General features: G+C 44.1%; 1 protein-coding gene across 1 annotated transcript in view; it reads left to right on the top strand.

The window, feature by feature from the left end:
* Nucleotides 1–1,692: 1,692 nt before the first annotated feature.
* frem2a (FRAS1 related extracellular matrix 2a) overlaps nucleotides 1,693–15,627 on the top strand; it is a 62,720-nt gene continuing 48,785 nt past the window's right edge. Inside the window, exons 1-2 of the mRNA XM_085798517.1 lie at nucleotides 1,693–6,877; nucleotides 9,662–9,751. Coding sequence (XP_085654643.1) covers nucleotides 1,876–6,877; nucleotides 9,662–9,751 — 5,092 coding nt within the window. The 5' untranslated portion in view covers nucleotides 1,693–1,875. The remainder of the gene's footprint in view (nucleotides 6,878–9,661; nucleotides 9,752–15,627) is intronic.

Genomic DNA, 15,627 nt, shown 5'->3' with positions numbered 1-15,627 from the left:
GACTCCAGGCTGCCAGGTTTGCAAGAAGAGCTTCTTAAGATATTCATGTCTGAAACTTGTAGCCAGTTTCGCAGCGATGGGAGAAAATCCCTCAACTGGATTTCACCGTCTATGTGAATTTGAGTCATAATGGCATAATGGAGTTTTACACACTCACGTTGCTGATGGCCCCTCTCTCACTGATGAACTCGTGCAAGTTCCTGGAAGGTGCAGGAAATATGTCTCAGTCATCGTAAAAAGTTTTTTTTTTTTTTTTTTTTTTGCACAAACTCCTAAGCTGACTTCTATTTGATTAATAGCAGTCGTGCTTTTTCATTTGACCGGGACCGTTGCCAGAGCCACTGCAAAGAAATCCCTCTCTCCACACAAACGGCTAAATATCAAATAATAAAAAGTATTCAGCAAAAAATTTTAAATGGCAGGGAACGGATCACATCAAAAACGTCTCCCTGCAGAGCAAGTGGGTTTATTCTCTCATGACTTAGCTTGACAACTTGCTGTACAAATCCCTCCCTAGGACCAATAAGAAACAATTTGCAGCTCTTTTTTTCTGGCTCCCTGACAGCTGAATGTGTACTTCGTCCCACCCGCTGCTTCTGCTGCTTATGGCGATATTTTGGATTCTCTCTTCTTTTTTTGTTGCACTATACTGTAGTTTACTGATCCATATTGACAAGGACAGGGTCATTCTTTCTCCAGCCTACTGGGCTATGAGAGCTTTTCACTGTTTTTCTTTTTTCTTCCTTGAGGGAAGGTCAACAACACTCAACAGCCTGCTCACAAAATAGAGAATAGAAAAATGGATGAATGCTTAGACAAAGGAGGAACAAGCCACCTCTGTCCTTCGCTTTCATCAGCTTTATTGCTTGAGTTTTTTTTTCCTTTTTTTTGTCTCCTGGAGGCGTTCATGCTCAAGTTAGGCTAGAGCAAATGAGAAGAGTGGATTGTTACTGACTGTAGGGGGATAATGCCAAAATGGCTTGTAAAAGTTTATCTTATTATCACATCTCATGCCCAGTGGCCATGCTTTGGATAACTGATCTCTACCTTTAGCCCGTTCTTTAACTGTAGAACACCTTATTTTTAAAGCTAAATCTACAGATTATTCTTACACTGCTCAAAAATGTCTGTAGTTTGTGGGCATATTCAAATGAACTCTTGTGCCTTCAGTCTAACAGAAAACACAGGTGCTTTATTTTCTGGAGATAACTGACTATACTCAATATAGATATGGCATGTAATCTGAATTATCACATTTCAACTAAGTGAAAGGACTATTGATCATTTCTCTTTCTTTCTGGCATGTGAGGTATTGACATCAGTGTGTGTCAATCAGCTGTTTTTCTTCAGGGGGTATTATCTTTGAATGCCCTCATTATATTCTGGAAATGTAGTGCAACAGAAATCATCATCTTTACTGGACTGGACTGTTCTCAGATCAGTTTTTCTTCAGACTTCTGTGTTTCTCATCAACAGCTTCTCGCGCAGCCTCAGTAATTGAACCATGTGAATCACATCCATGTAATTCAGCTCATCCTCTAAGCCCCGCCCTCCCCGTGAGTGTCAGCCGCTCCGCCTATTACCGACCAGGCTGAGGCACCGAGCCCTAAAAAAAAACCCTCCAATGCGCGCAGAGGTGGGCGGCAGCGCCTTTACGCAGCCTCTCAAGTGTCTGAAGTTAAAAACTCCTGCGCGCTATTCTCACTGAGTATGTGGAGGGTCCGGGTGGACAGATGCACGGGAGTCTCCGTGTAGACAGCAGCTGACTCCCAACACTTTCTTCTTTTTTTTCTTTTTTCTACCTTCACCGAGTGACAGAGCAGAAGGGGATCTCTCAGCATCACCACGGCAGAGGCAGAGCGACTGTTTTATCGGATGCTTTGGATCACACCCGCCGCCAAGATGTTGTTCTGCAGACTTCTCCTGTGTTTCTCAGTAACAGGTTTTGTCTCCGCGCAGCCCGACAGCTCTGGATTATTTTACGCGCTCAGATCTGAACTGTCAGAAGACGCGATCTTGGTGGCCAACAACGGAGTACGTGTGCCTTTCGGGAGATCTGTCTTCATCGATCCCATCAACGATTTGGTGATTCAGACTCAGCCGGGGGATCGATGCAGCATCACCGTCCTGGATAACGACCCGCTCTCGCAGAGACCGGGGCATCTCTCGCCCAAAAAGTTTCCCTGTGATTTCGGCCCCAACGACGTGACGTACTCCCACTACGGCTCCAGGAGTCCGGCTAAAGACAGAGTGAGGCTGCAGCTCAGGTATGACGCTCAAACCGAAACCGTCATTATCCCCTTCATGATGGAGGTGGAAGTAGTTTTTACGCAGCTAGAGTTACTCACCAAAAACATGCCCCTCACTGTTGACAGTCTGAAGGGGCTCAGTAATCCCATTGATAAGAAGATTTTAGAGTTTACCTATGATAGAGACTCGCACAAATGCGAGGTGGCGTCCCTGTCGAGCGGCAGCCCGCTGCCCAGATACGGTACACTTGTAGATGGGGGTAAACTTTCCCAAATGATGGACTGTGACGAATTCACACAAGCTGACATCCGCTACGAGCACACGTTCGACCACAAGTCCCCCAACAGAGATTATGTTCCCATGGTGGTGGAGCTGCATGATAAAGAGGGAAACCTGGTGAAACAGGAGTATTTCCATCTCATGATTCGCATTAAAGAGGGAGAGGAAAACACTCGCCCCAAGCCCAGCTTTGTGTCCATGATGATGATGGAGGTCAGCCAGTTTGTCATGACAGCCCTCACCCCTGATATGATCGCCGCAGAGGATGCAGAGTCAGACCCAGATGAGCTTATTTTCAACATCACCTCTCCCCTGTCCTATGAGGAGGGCTACATAGTCAGCACTGATGACAGAAACCTCCCCATCACATCCTTCTACCAGAGAGACCTGCGGGATCTGAAAATAGCCTACAAGCCCCCCTCCCTGGACTCAGACACTGAGAGGATTTTCCAGCTGGAGTTCGAGGTGGTGGACACGGACGGGGCCGTCTCAGACCCCTTCGCTTTCATGATCGTCGTCAAGCCGATGAACTCCCTGGCCCCCGTTGTGACACGCAACACGGGTCAGCTGCTGTACGAGGGCCAGTCCAGGCCTCTGTTCACCACGCACAACCTGGAGATCAGCGACGAAGACAACCTGGACATGGTCACCATCTCGGTGGTGGACGGGCTGCGCCACGGCGACCTCATGGTGCTGGGCTCTCAGAGGAAATTCTTCACGCCCGACGACCTCACCACAGGGGTCGTGGTGTACCAGCACGACGGCAGCGACACCTACAGCGACAACATCGTCTTCAAGATGAGCGACGGGAAGAACGAAGTGGAATTCCTATTTCCGATCACGATCGTTCCCACTGACGACGAGCCACCGATTATAAACGCCAACACCGGTCTGGTGCTTTTCAAAAACCAGATGATGCCCATATCCCCCCTCATGCTCAGTGCCGCTGATATTGACTCTGAGGACTCCACTATTAAATTCACTATTGTTCCCCCCCTTTCTACAATCGGCACAGTGCTGTTGAGGCAGTCGGACGCCCCCGAGGACCCCTCCTCCTGGAAGTTCAACGCTGAGGATGAAGTGTATGAGAAGGAGGTGACGGAGTGGCTTCAGAAAGATATCACGGACGGGAAGCTCTTCTACAAGCACACAGGCCCTCACAACACTGATACAGTCATGGATCAGTTTGTGTTCACGGTTCAAGATGACAACGACCCCCCTAACGAGTCCGGGGAGAACGCATTCATAATCCGGGTTCTGCCCATCGACGACGTCCCCCCCGAGCTGTTCCCCGGCACCACCCTGCAGATGACGGTTCAGGAGTACAAGCTCACTCAGTTCAACAAAGAAGTTCTGCGTTACACTGATCTAGACTCAGAGGACCGCGACCTCAAATACACCGTCATCCAGCCGCCGACGGATACGGATGAAAATAACCCGGCTTTGTTTGGTTCCCTGGTTCTGACTGACAGCTCTGACACCGAGGTCACAGAGTTCACACAAGCTCAGATTAACCATCATAAAATCTCCTACGCCCCCCCGGACATCGAGCTGGGAATCACAGCCCACGTGGTGCAGTTTCGTTACACGGTGGAGGACTCAGCGGGGAATAGCGTAGAAGGAGCTTTCACTATTTACCTGCAGCCCGTCAACAATAAACCCCCTCAGATTACAAACACCGGCTTTACCGTGCTTGAACGCGGCATGCACATCATCACCATCGCTGAGCTAGACGCCGTGGACCTCGACACGGAGAGTAAACAGATTACCTTCACTCTGAGCCAGCTCCCTAAACATGGACAGATCCAGGTTGCATTCACTGACCTAGAGAAAAAGGGGGTTTTCAGACTGGAGGATATCTCAGAGGGGAAGATATCATATACTCACAACGGGGAGGAGACGGTGAGTGATGAGTTTCAGCTGGATGTGAGCGATGGGATCCATGTTGTGACCGTGACGGTGAAAGTTAATGTAAAGCCTATCGATGATGAAACTCCAACTGTCAGCCTGCCTGAGGGAACAATCGGATCTCTCATGGACGTGCTGGAAAACGGAGCCACGGAAATCACCACTAATGTCATCCAAGGCCACGATGATGACACAGATGACCTCCAGCTGACCTTTATTGTGGAGGACCCCCCAGTTATGGGTGAAATATTGGTTAAAGGAGTGCCTGCTACCAGGTTCACACAGGCTGATATTATTAACGGTGTGGTGGTGTACGCACACACCGGTGGTGAGATAGGTCTGAGCTCTCAGCAGGACGGCTTCAATTTGACTCTAACAGACATGTCCGATGAGTGGACGGTAGGCGGCAACAAGGTCAACGGGGTCCACGTTCGCGTCACTATCCTTCCCGTTGACAGCCAGGCCCCCGAGGTCGGAGTTGGTGTTCAGTTCAGCGTCATTGAAGGGGAGAAATATGCCATTGGCCCTCAGCACTTGGATGCTGATGATAATGACACTCCAACAGATGATATCCTTTGCACGATCATTGTGCAGCCCACGGCCGGCTATGTGGAAAACATATCACCAGCTCCAGGCTCGGAGAAGTCCAGGTCAGGAACGGCCATTAGCGCTTTCACCCTCCGAGACATCAGGGAGGGGAACGTCTACTATGTGCAAAGCATTCACAAAGGAGTAGAGCCGGTGGAGGACAGGTTCACATTCAGGTGCTCCGATGGAATCAATTTCTCAGAGAACCATTTCTTCCCCATCGTCATCATCCCGGCAAATGATGAAAAGCCAGAGATTTATTTGAGGGAAATAGTAGTGATGGAGGGGATGAACATTGTCATAGACACTCCAATACTGAATGGGGCCGATGCTGATATCCCACCTGAGGAGCTGATGTTCATCATCTCCAAGCCTCCAAAACACGGTGCCATTTTGAACCAGCTACCCACAGGCTCAGTTCCGGTGACTAATTTCACTTTAGAGCAGATCAGAGAAGCATCAAGTATTATTTATGAGCATGATGACTCAGAGACAACAGAGGACAGCTTTGATGTCATTCTGACGGACGGGAAGTACTCTGTGCAGAAAACAGCCGTGGTCATGATCGTCTCTGTGGATGACGAGACTCCCAGGATGCTCATCAACGACGGTCTGGAAGTGGAAATCGGCGAGACCAAAGAGATCAACAACAAAGTGCTAAAAGCAACAGATTTAGATTCAGACGACAGTACGCTCACATACATCATCCGGTTTGGGCCCGGTCAGGGTCTCCTGCAGAGGAGAACTCCCTCCGGCTCTCTGGAGAATATCACGGTAGGAATGAATTTCACACAAGCTGAACTCGATGCAGGGCTGCTAGTTTACACACACAATGGGCAGGAGGGAATCCGAGACTTGGTTAAATTCGATGTCACGGATGGGATGAACCCGCTGATTGATCGTTACTTCTACATCACCGTGGGCAGCATCGACATGGTCTTCCCGGATGTTGTCAGTAAAGGCGTGTCACTGAGAGAAGGTGGCAGGGTGACTTTGACTACAGATCTTCTCAGCACCACTGACCTCAACAGCCCTGATGAGAACCTGGTCTTTACCATCACAAGGGCCCCTGTTAGGGGCCACCTGGAGTGCACAGACACTCCCGGGATGCCCATTGTGTCCTTCACTCAGCTGCAGCTGGCCGGCAGTAAAGTTTACTACATCCACACGTCTGATGACGAGTTGAAAATGGACAGTTTTGAGTTTGAGGTCACCGACGGCTACAACCCCATATTCAGAACATTCAGAATCTCCATCGTGGATGTCGACAATAAGAAACCTGTAGTGACTGTAAATAGTCTACTCGTTACAGAAGGACAGACCAAGCTCATCACACCATTTGAGCTCACGGCTGAAGATCAGGACACGGTAGAGAAACTGCTGAGATTCACCATCACTCAGCTGCCTGTTCACGGTAAACTCCTCTACAACCACTCCACACCCGTCACCAGCTTCACAAAACAAGACCTCAATGAAAACCTCATCAGCTACAAGCACGACGGCACAGAATCATCAGAGGACTCCTTCTCCTTCACCGTCACCGACGGCACACACACAGACTTCTTTGTTTTCCCCGACACCGTTTTCGAGACCCGGCACCCTCAGACCATGAAGATCACTATTGTGGCCCTAGACAACGGCGTCCCTCAGATCCTGGTGAATAAAGGTGCCCCCACTTTGAAGATCCTGCCCACGGGTCACCTGGGCTTCCCCATCACCCCCAACGTGCTGAAGGCCGAGGACAGGGACAGCACCCCGGCCTCCCTGCTGTTCCACATCACCACGCAGCCCAAACACGGTTACATCATCAACCTGGGACACGGGAACAACTCCATTGATACGTTCAGTCAAGGTAAGCTCAGAACTTTTATCATCTTTATAATAGACTGTGATTAGCAGAAATGTTCCAGCTACGTGTCAAATCAAATCCCATGAGTCATTTTAATTAAAAAAAAAACTAACAACACAAGATAAATTACATAAAATGATATCCTAGAATGTAATATATATATATATATATTTTTTTTTTTTATATATTTTTTTTTTTCTGTTGAAACTTGTCAAATCTTTTAAATCATCATTTAAATGGAAGTGGCTTTGATCGTTTTTTTTTCTAATCAAATCATTTTGATCCACTACGGTGTAATGTGTTAACCTCATAGGAAATGTTAAAGTTAAAAATCCCTGCAAACCTGCATGTTTTTGATGAATTTTTCTCACCAACCACCAAAGAGTTTAATTTATGGGGTAATAATTATTCCCATGAGTGACGGGCGCCGGCTCGGGGATTCTCAATGGTTAATTTGTGGGGCCTGATTTAGATGTGCCCTGCTCATCAAATCATAATTAGCAGACCAAAGTTAGGGGCTGCTGTTTCACGCAAATGTCTTGTAGATGGTTAGAGATGAATAATTTATGACTTCTGCATCTCTGGGGAGATGTTCACATCTGATGTTCTCTACAGTGGTTTGTTAGATGAAGCAGGACAGAAGCAGAGGATGATGTGAAAAGGTCAGCGCAGACCTTTTAGTGAAAGGTTGGCATTTGAGCTGCAGCACATCCGGATGCCTTCGCCCAAATTTGAAAAGAGTTTGTTTGTTAGAATTTGTGGATCTTAAAGGAAATGCACAGAAAACCAAAAACATCTCAATATCCCTCTTGAACTATGAATTTCTAAGTAGTTTCTGCAAGCGTACATTTCTTTTTATTGGTATTGAGCACAGACTCAAGACAACAATGCCGGTGATTGGGCTTTAAAATGACACAATCAATGCGGCTTTTCATTTCACACTGAGGCAATTATACAAACAAGTAAGAAAATTCACCTGCTCGCGCCGCAGCCTGCCGCAAGCGCAGATGGGCGGCTGGGAACACGGAGGGGACAAAAGAGCTTTTTAAGTCTGCACGAGACAGACCCTTCTGGCAAAGCACTGCGCGGCGAGACAAGAGTGCAACGAGGAAAGAGAGGCAAAGGGGGCAGGAGAGGGGCCAGAGAGAGCTGGTAAAGTGGAAGAGTGTGCAAAGGAGGCAGGAGGAAATGGGGAGGAGGGTGTAGGTGGCATGAGAGAAATAAAGAATGAAGGAAGGAAGGCAGGGGGGGAGGAGGGGCGTGAGAGAGTGAGCAAGCGAGAGCAAACGGGCTCGTCAGAGGAGTCAGTCAGGTGAAAGAGACAATCCCTCGCTCTTTATTTACTCATCCTATTTCCAGGGCACATCCCATGAGGCATTCTCTTTAAATATTTGATGAACAGCGTTGCCCCCGGTTCACAGTGTCGACTTTTCATTTGCAAGGTCCTCAAGTTCAAGGCTGCATCACGACACCGACAAGATCCTCTTCCTCTTGCCCCCCGTACACAAGCAGATCAATAGTGGCTAATGTGAACAGATGAACACAGGACGCCGCCCGTCGCTGCTGTTTACCTGGCTGTAATTGTAAAGCGTTGATATGTTTTTCCTCTGTCAGTAGACGAGGCAGCAATGACAGGAAGCCACCTAAGAGGTTTGAGCTGTGTCCCAGTCAGTAGTCAGGGGTTTATACTTTTATGAACCTCCTTCCTCTGACATCTATTATTGAAGGAGGTAGTTCGCAGGGGCCAAGCCCTTTCACAGTCTCGATGATTTCTTTCTTTTTTTTTTTCTGCACTGTAATAGACGTTTCTGGAGAATGGTGGAAAAAAATGCAGACAGAGCCCTGTAATTCAAAGAAGTTAAGCAGAAAAAAAAAAACAGCTGTGGAAGTGCAGTCTCCTCCGTCGCAATCCTGTTTTTAACATTCTTCCCCTCTGTCTGTCATTAAAACATCCACCGTCACCTGGTTTTCAGCACCGTTGACCCAGACAGCTGACAGGTTCAGGATTTGAACGTTTTCTTTAGGTTTTTAGCTGGAGCTGTCTCAGATTGGAGGTGGTGGCCTTATCGTCCTGGATTACAGATGCATGACTTTCAGAGTGCTTTCTCTGGTAGAAAATTGTTCATGCTGAGTGCTGATAAGGAACTGAATCAGTGTGATACTTGAAACCTGCTGTTACTGTAGCTGATACGGAGCTGGAGCAGGACAGCTTCCATCTTTGAACGATTATTTGACGGAGAGCGTTTGAACAAGCCATAAACCCATAATACAACTTCAAAGTGTGTTTGAGGCTATTTCTGCTACCAGCGTGAAACTTCACATGAAGATTTTTTTTTATCTTAAAATGCAAATTATTTCATAAATAAATAAGTAAATATATTTTTTTAACCTTCGCAAGGGCAAATCGCTTCGATGTGCGATTTATAATTTAGCCACCACCTTACTTTAAGCCTGAGCCACGTGGTTGTTAGAATTTTAATCGTGCATCATCTCTCATTGACACAACAGTGAAATGCTTTGGTTTAAAATGCAAAGTGTGCCAGCCCTCATTTGCACTCTGTCATGAATTAGGCTATATCAAAATATTTGTTGTTTGCTTGTCACCTCTGTGAGATCCTTCTGATGGTTCTCTTTCTATTAGTTTTTAGGTGACAGGGTTTTTTATCACAGTTGCACAAATGACTTTTTTGTGCCTTGTCCAACTCTGATTTTTTGACACATCCATGTTTTTTGGGAAAAAAAGAATACAAAAAATGAAGTAAACTAAACAAAAGTTTTCTGTTCCAGCTGATATTGAGGACCTGAAGGTCTGCTATGTGCTGAGGAATGAAGAAAATGCCACATCTGACCTCTTCCATTTCTCTGTTGAAGATAACGGTAAGATTTCACCTTTTTGCCTTCTTTGTGTTTACATTCAGGTTTTTGCATCATCATCTTTATCCAATGCAAGTGTACGATGAATGAACAGATATCCAGTGTGTTTCCTCAATGGCAATTCACACAACGGCTATCGGAGCTCAAGGTGTTGCAATTTAAGAAAATACACAAATGTGTAAAAGTGTTTCCAGGGGACAATAAAAAGTGATGAACTGGCTGAGTCGTGTTGGCCCACATGTGCCTGTTGAAGTTAAAAGCTTAAAAGCGTTGAATAACAAGTGCATCCCAGTGGGGTCCATCACTTTTCTTTTCTTTTTAAAGTTTTTTTTTTTTTTTTTGCATTTATTCTGACTGTGAGAATGAGAGAGAGAGAGAGAACCTGGGTCTCTATGGTCAGAATAAGGCTTTACTGTTTATTACAATGCAAATTAAAAATTTAAATGATCATGCCGAATGAAATCACAATAGCAATATCAGCCAAAAATAAATGCAATAGGATTTTTGTTGCAGAATATTCTTCAGATTATTGATGGATGCAAAGGCGCTGGTGAGGATCAAACCTGTCACCACTTGGTTTGGGTTCTCATCTCTCCAGGTGAATTAGTGGCTCTCCTCTGCAGCAGTTGTCAGGGTTCAGAGAATCCCTCATTACTCATTCAGCGGCTCACAACTCACAATTGTGATGCACCTGCGAGTCAACTGTCAAGCATCATACTCCAGCTCATAGTGTGTTTAATTTTGCAAACAGTTCCCCTGCAGATTTCACAAAACAGTTCAGTGAAGTTTGTTTTTTGATACTTCTGTTGTTTTCATTCATATTCATTGCGCTAAACAGAAGCATCCCCCTCCTCCTCCTCCTCCTCCTCCTCCTCCTCCTCCTCCTCCTCCTCCTCCTCCTCCTCTTTCAAGCTTCAGGTGCATTCGTGCTGACTTAGTTTGATTGAGGATTTGAAGAGTGTGCGGAGGTCAGCGGAGGCCGTGTGTCTCTACCTGTACAATACAAATGATGCTACATCGTATTAACTCACTGGAGGAGCTGATGAGGCTTTCACTTTCATTAAAGATTGAAAACTCTTTCTGTGGTTGCGGAGATTAACACCCGCCATTTTCACAGTTCAGTGATTTGATGAGACTGCATGTGTAATTTGTGAATATGACTGCAGGATATGTCAGGCAGCATTACTGTATACTGTTCTGATTTAATAGGGTTTTTTTCTGTCAGCATGGAGAAAGGCATTTGGACCCTGTATTGGAAATACCAGCAATTGAAGGTCAAGACAACTCAGTTTGAATTTAGAAAATAAATAACAACATGCTTTCTTTATGTAAAAAACAGAATCATATTTGTCTTCCTCTCTATTTGAGATGCATATAATAACTGTCATCTTCAGCTTAAATTATGCACATGCCACTTAAAATTTTGTACATTTCCTTCTATAAGAGTGCTCACAGTGTGCATAAATTAGCTTCTTTTTACTAAAGGCAGCAGCTAATTAAGCAATCAGTGACTAGGAGGCTCGTATAGGAAATTTTCAGTGATTGATGAAGCTCAGAGATCAGCAGAGTCAGGAAAAGAAAAACGAATATTGTACCACCGAATGGAAATGATCATTAATGAAGCAGTAACATTTCAAAGCCTTTGCTAAAACTGCAGTTCAAGTCAAATTAAAAAGTGTTTGTATTAGTGAGCAAGAAGACAAAAGGCGGAGCAGAAACATTAAAGTGAAACTCAATGTCAGAGATGCCAGGGAAATACAAAAACAAAATGCTGGTCTTACTTTAGTTATTGTACATTATTTATAGAAAGGTAAGGTTTGTAAAGCAATTATTTAAAGGTTATTAATTAACATGGAACACACAGAAATAACTTTTAAGTAATAAAAATATCTAGATTTCATCTGAAAAAAATAAATTCCAGGAACCATAAGAAGACATGCACTTTGTGTCATACAGTATACTGTACTCTATATAACACATACTCCTAGTCAATGCTTGTTAAAGTTGTCAGATAACAGGTGTATGGAGATTCAACTTTTCTTTTCTTTTTTATTATTTTTAATAATTGACTTGTGTTCACCTTTTGTCTGGTGACTGAAATTCACATGATTCAAATTTGCATAACCACGCTACAGCCTTCCGCTTTATGTGCAAATTTGCAGCGACATTCCAGACTGTGCTGTCGCCTACTTAACACGTTTCTGCCATTTGTTCGATCCTCTTTTAAAATGTACTGTAAAGGCGTTAGAGGTGCGTATGTGTGTAAGTGAGTACTGACAGTATTTGGAACCAGTCGCAGCAGTTTTTCTGATTTCTCTCAGTCTGTTCATTTTCCTCGCATATGATCAAACATGATGGTTCTGTGTTAAAGACAGAGCACGCACTGAACAACTGATGAAGAGCGCAGTAAGTCTCCCATCGCTGGGGTATTTGAATAAGACTTGGCAGAGAAATCCTCGTATTCACGTTCAGGAACTTGTCGGAATAACACAATGCTTCTCAGACACTCACTGGCAGACTAGGCTGTTAAATTGAGAGTCAAATTAAAACGTCAAGGTCATCGGTTTGTTTTCAAGGTTATTTTGATTATTATTTTTTAGGATATACAGTAGAAGTCATATGTTGTTAGATTTTGCCCTTGAGTTTTAAAACTACTCTACAACTTCATCACTGGCAAGTTAGTGACAAGTGCTTTGCAAATTACCATCTCATAAGAGGAGAACTGTGTATTGCCCACTTCACATATAAAAGCATGCCAATGGTCATAGGTGCATTTTTCAAGCTATTTTAGTTTTTCATACTGTACTTTAGCCCTACAAGGAGGACTTACAAGGAAATGCAAATGTTTAACAGAATAACTGTGTCTTTGTGTCCATGAAAGGAAAAAATGACTAACTGATTGTTAATGCCCCTCTAAAGTTATTAGGACTTTTATTCTTTTCTCTGTTCTCAGCAATAGTCTGGTTTAAGTTAATAGGCCTGAGGCTTTTAACAGTAATCTCTGTACTTCAAGTTCATGAGTTTACATTATCAATCCATAACTTTACTGATCTACTGTGGCTTCTTCCTCTTTTGGAGAGTTGGTGTTGGCTCCAGTCCGGATATAGAAATTGTAAAGGAAAGCTGAAAATATATATTAAAAAGCCGGTAACATACTTTTAAAGGGCAGCAGCGCAGTGAGTCACAATAGCTGGTACCAGAACATCTGAAGCATCCTTCCTCTCATCCTTCTCACCCCCCCTTCCAAATCAACTCCTCCATGTTTACAAGCAAGTTTATAGCAGGAAGGTTTTCTTGTAACACATGAATGTACATGTAAGCATGTACACCTATATTTATATACATACACACGTAAGTATATGTATTAAAACAGTAACCCACATACATGTGCACTCATGTACACGACTCACGCAAGCAGTGGCACACATGCATGCACAGCAGAGTGCAGAGGGGTAGCCCAAGGCTAAGGGGCGGTCAGGCCTCCAGCACAAAGAGGTGTTTGATATTTAAGAGCTCAGGCAGCATTGTGAGTAATGAGAGCCCAGGGCATCTAAGCCGGGCAGAGCTCCCAGGCAACCACTGGTAATTACCACTGGTAATTACATGGCTCTATTACAGGCTCATCCACAGAGGAAGAGTGGCAGGAAGCACCTTCTGTCACAGGTTAAGACCAGCTGCGATCCCTGTGGTTGGCTGTAATGGGCCAGAACGCTTCTTGTTTCCCAGGCTTCTCTGTGGCTGTCAGATATTTTAGCACGTTGAAGATACGGCAACACAAATGACAGCAAAGAGAGATGAACACAAAACACGACAGTGCCATTTTCATTGTCGAGTGTCCTGCAAATTATTTTCCCGACTGACCGTTAAATCCTTCGGTCTGTTAACGAGTCGAGATGTCTTTTTTTATTGTTATTTTGTCCGAGCAGTCAAGCTGTTGTGTTTACTGTAAACAAAGAAAACACACAAAAAAAGATGAAAACCTTAATATCCGAGAAGCTGGGACTAGAATTTCATCAATCATTACCACAATACAGTAGCTGCTAATTATTTTCAGTGAATTGGCTAATTAAACAAATGGGTCCATTCTAAGTAAAAGGTCACTTCACCCAAATTACAGAAACACTCATTAAATGTTTTTTTTTTTTTTTTTCCAACCCTAGCGGTATGTAGCCATGCAGACAGTTGGTGTTTATTTGTGCAGGTTTTACGATGTTTCTGATGCAACACAGTGCATCTGAATGGATTTTAATATGTGTCTGTGAGCAGTGTTGCAGACACAGACCTCGCCGTTGATTGCTTTGATCTGATGAAACAATAGCATCTGTTGACAGGGAGATGTTAGGATTATTGGTGGATTATTGGAGTGACTGGTGCATTGTGTCTGGAAAGAGATGTTGCTGTTGATTTCATTCACTCCCGCTGTGGGTAGTGACTGTATAACTCTATGCATAACTAGATACCACTGAGGGCAAGCGTGTTTTGTTTTTTTGATTTGGAGCAATTTTATCTTCAGTGGTATTAACCCCGCTGCTCATAAATAAAATTGTGATTAGTTTTTTGTTTTCTTTTAGCTACAATACAAAAAAATATTTCTAGTGTTCTTACGCCGACAGATTGTTTCTGAGGGATATACCTGCGTGTAAATGCACTCTCTCTCTTTTTTTACCATGTTACTCGTCTTACTGCAAATGGGATTGATTGTTACAACAGATTCCTTTCATCCCGTCCTCACCGCTCCCTGCCCATAAGCAGCCCCGACATACCGCTGCTTTATCTGGAGTTACAATATATCCCCATAAAAGATCCCCTGCAGTTTCCACATCCCCACGTCTGCGTTTCACTGCACGTAATACATTCACTCTGTCACAAATTTCTCTTGAATAAAACAACATAATGAGTGCAGCTTTTCCCTTGTTAGTGCTAGAAGACTAATTATCACCACAGACTGCACTGCAAGAGTGCAAGTTCTTTAGCATCAATGTATTTGTGCATGATGTGTGATTGAGTATGAATCTGTGCTGCCCTGTGACTTTTTCCCCCTCTCTTCAAAAAGCTTTTTTTCCATAACAGTAGTGACAACACTTCAGATGAAATGACCTCCCTGGGGTGCCCTTTTCTTTTAAACTGCCTCTCTAATAACTTTTAAACTCTTCAGCTCAATAATAGAATGAGTCAGAATCTGGCATAGAAATGTGAAGTTATCCACGGACACAAATGTAAATGATATTAATTATAAGAATGATAATACAGTCTGGGATTTCTGCATCTGAGCCAATAAAGAATATAGCAGATTTTAGGTAAATCCTGAGAGAAATCCTGACAGTGGGTGCAGGTGTATGGGGAATGTTTCAGTGTGACATCACAAAGTTTCAGAAATCCTGATGTTTGATAGTATAATACGAATTGTGTGTACCTAGCTCCTACACCTGCTTATAATAAAAAGACATGGAAGTCTCACACTATTAGACCTTTAATTTGTTTCCAAAGTTCTGGAGTTTTCAGACACAACCTTCAGCCTGAAATTCTTTCAACCTTCCAAAACGATTCATAAGTGTCTGCTAAAATAGCGTCTCAAGGCATACTGGGCCTTGGTTGTCATCGTTACAACAATATCGACAGAATTTATTTTGTCATGGTTACAGTAATGATGGTCCTGGCTTGGTTGAATTTAGGCGCAAAAGTGTGGGAAAAGATCATGATTATGGTTAAGTACATCCTCAACATCAGACGATCTTTGTTGTCATGGTCACATGGTGAATAACAATGCATGTGAACTTGGATAAAAGAGACTCCTACAGTACTTGGATTCACATGGGAATCAAACACTACTCTCCTGTATCACATTCCTGTGTCTCATTTACACCTCCATCCCCCACAAC

The sequence above is a fragment of the Trachurus japonicus genome, chromosome 14, assembly GCF_045865225.1.
Source record: "Trachurus japonicus isolate A0001 chromosome 14, Traja_1.0".
In the NCBI taxonomy this organism is placed as follows: domain Eukaryota; kingdom Metazoa; phylum Chordata; class Actinopteri; order Carangiformes; family Carangidae; genus Trachurus; species Trachurus japonicus.
This window is presented reverse-complemented; position numbering and strand designations above follow the sequence as displayed.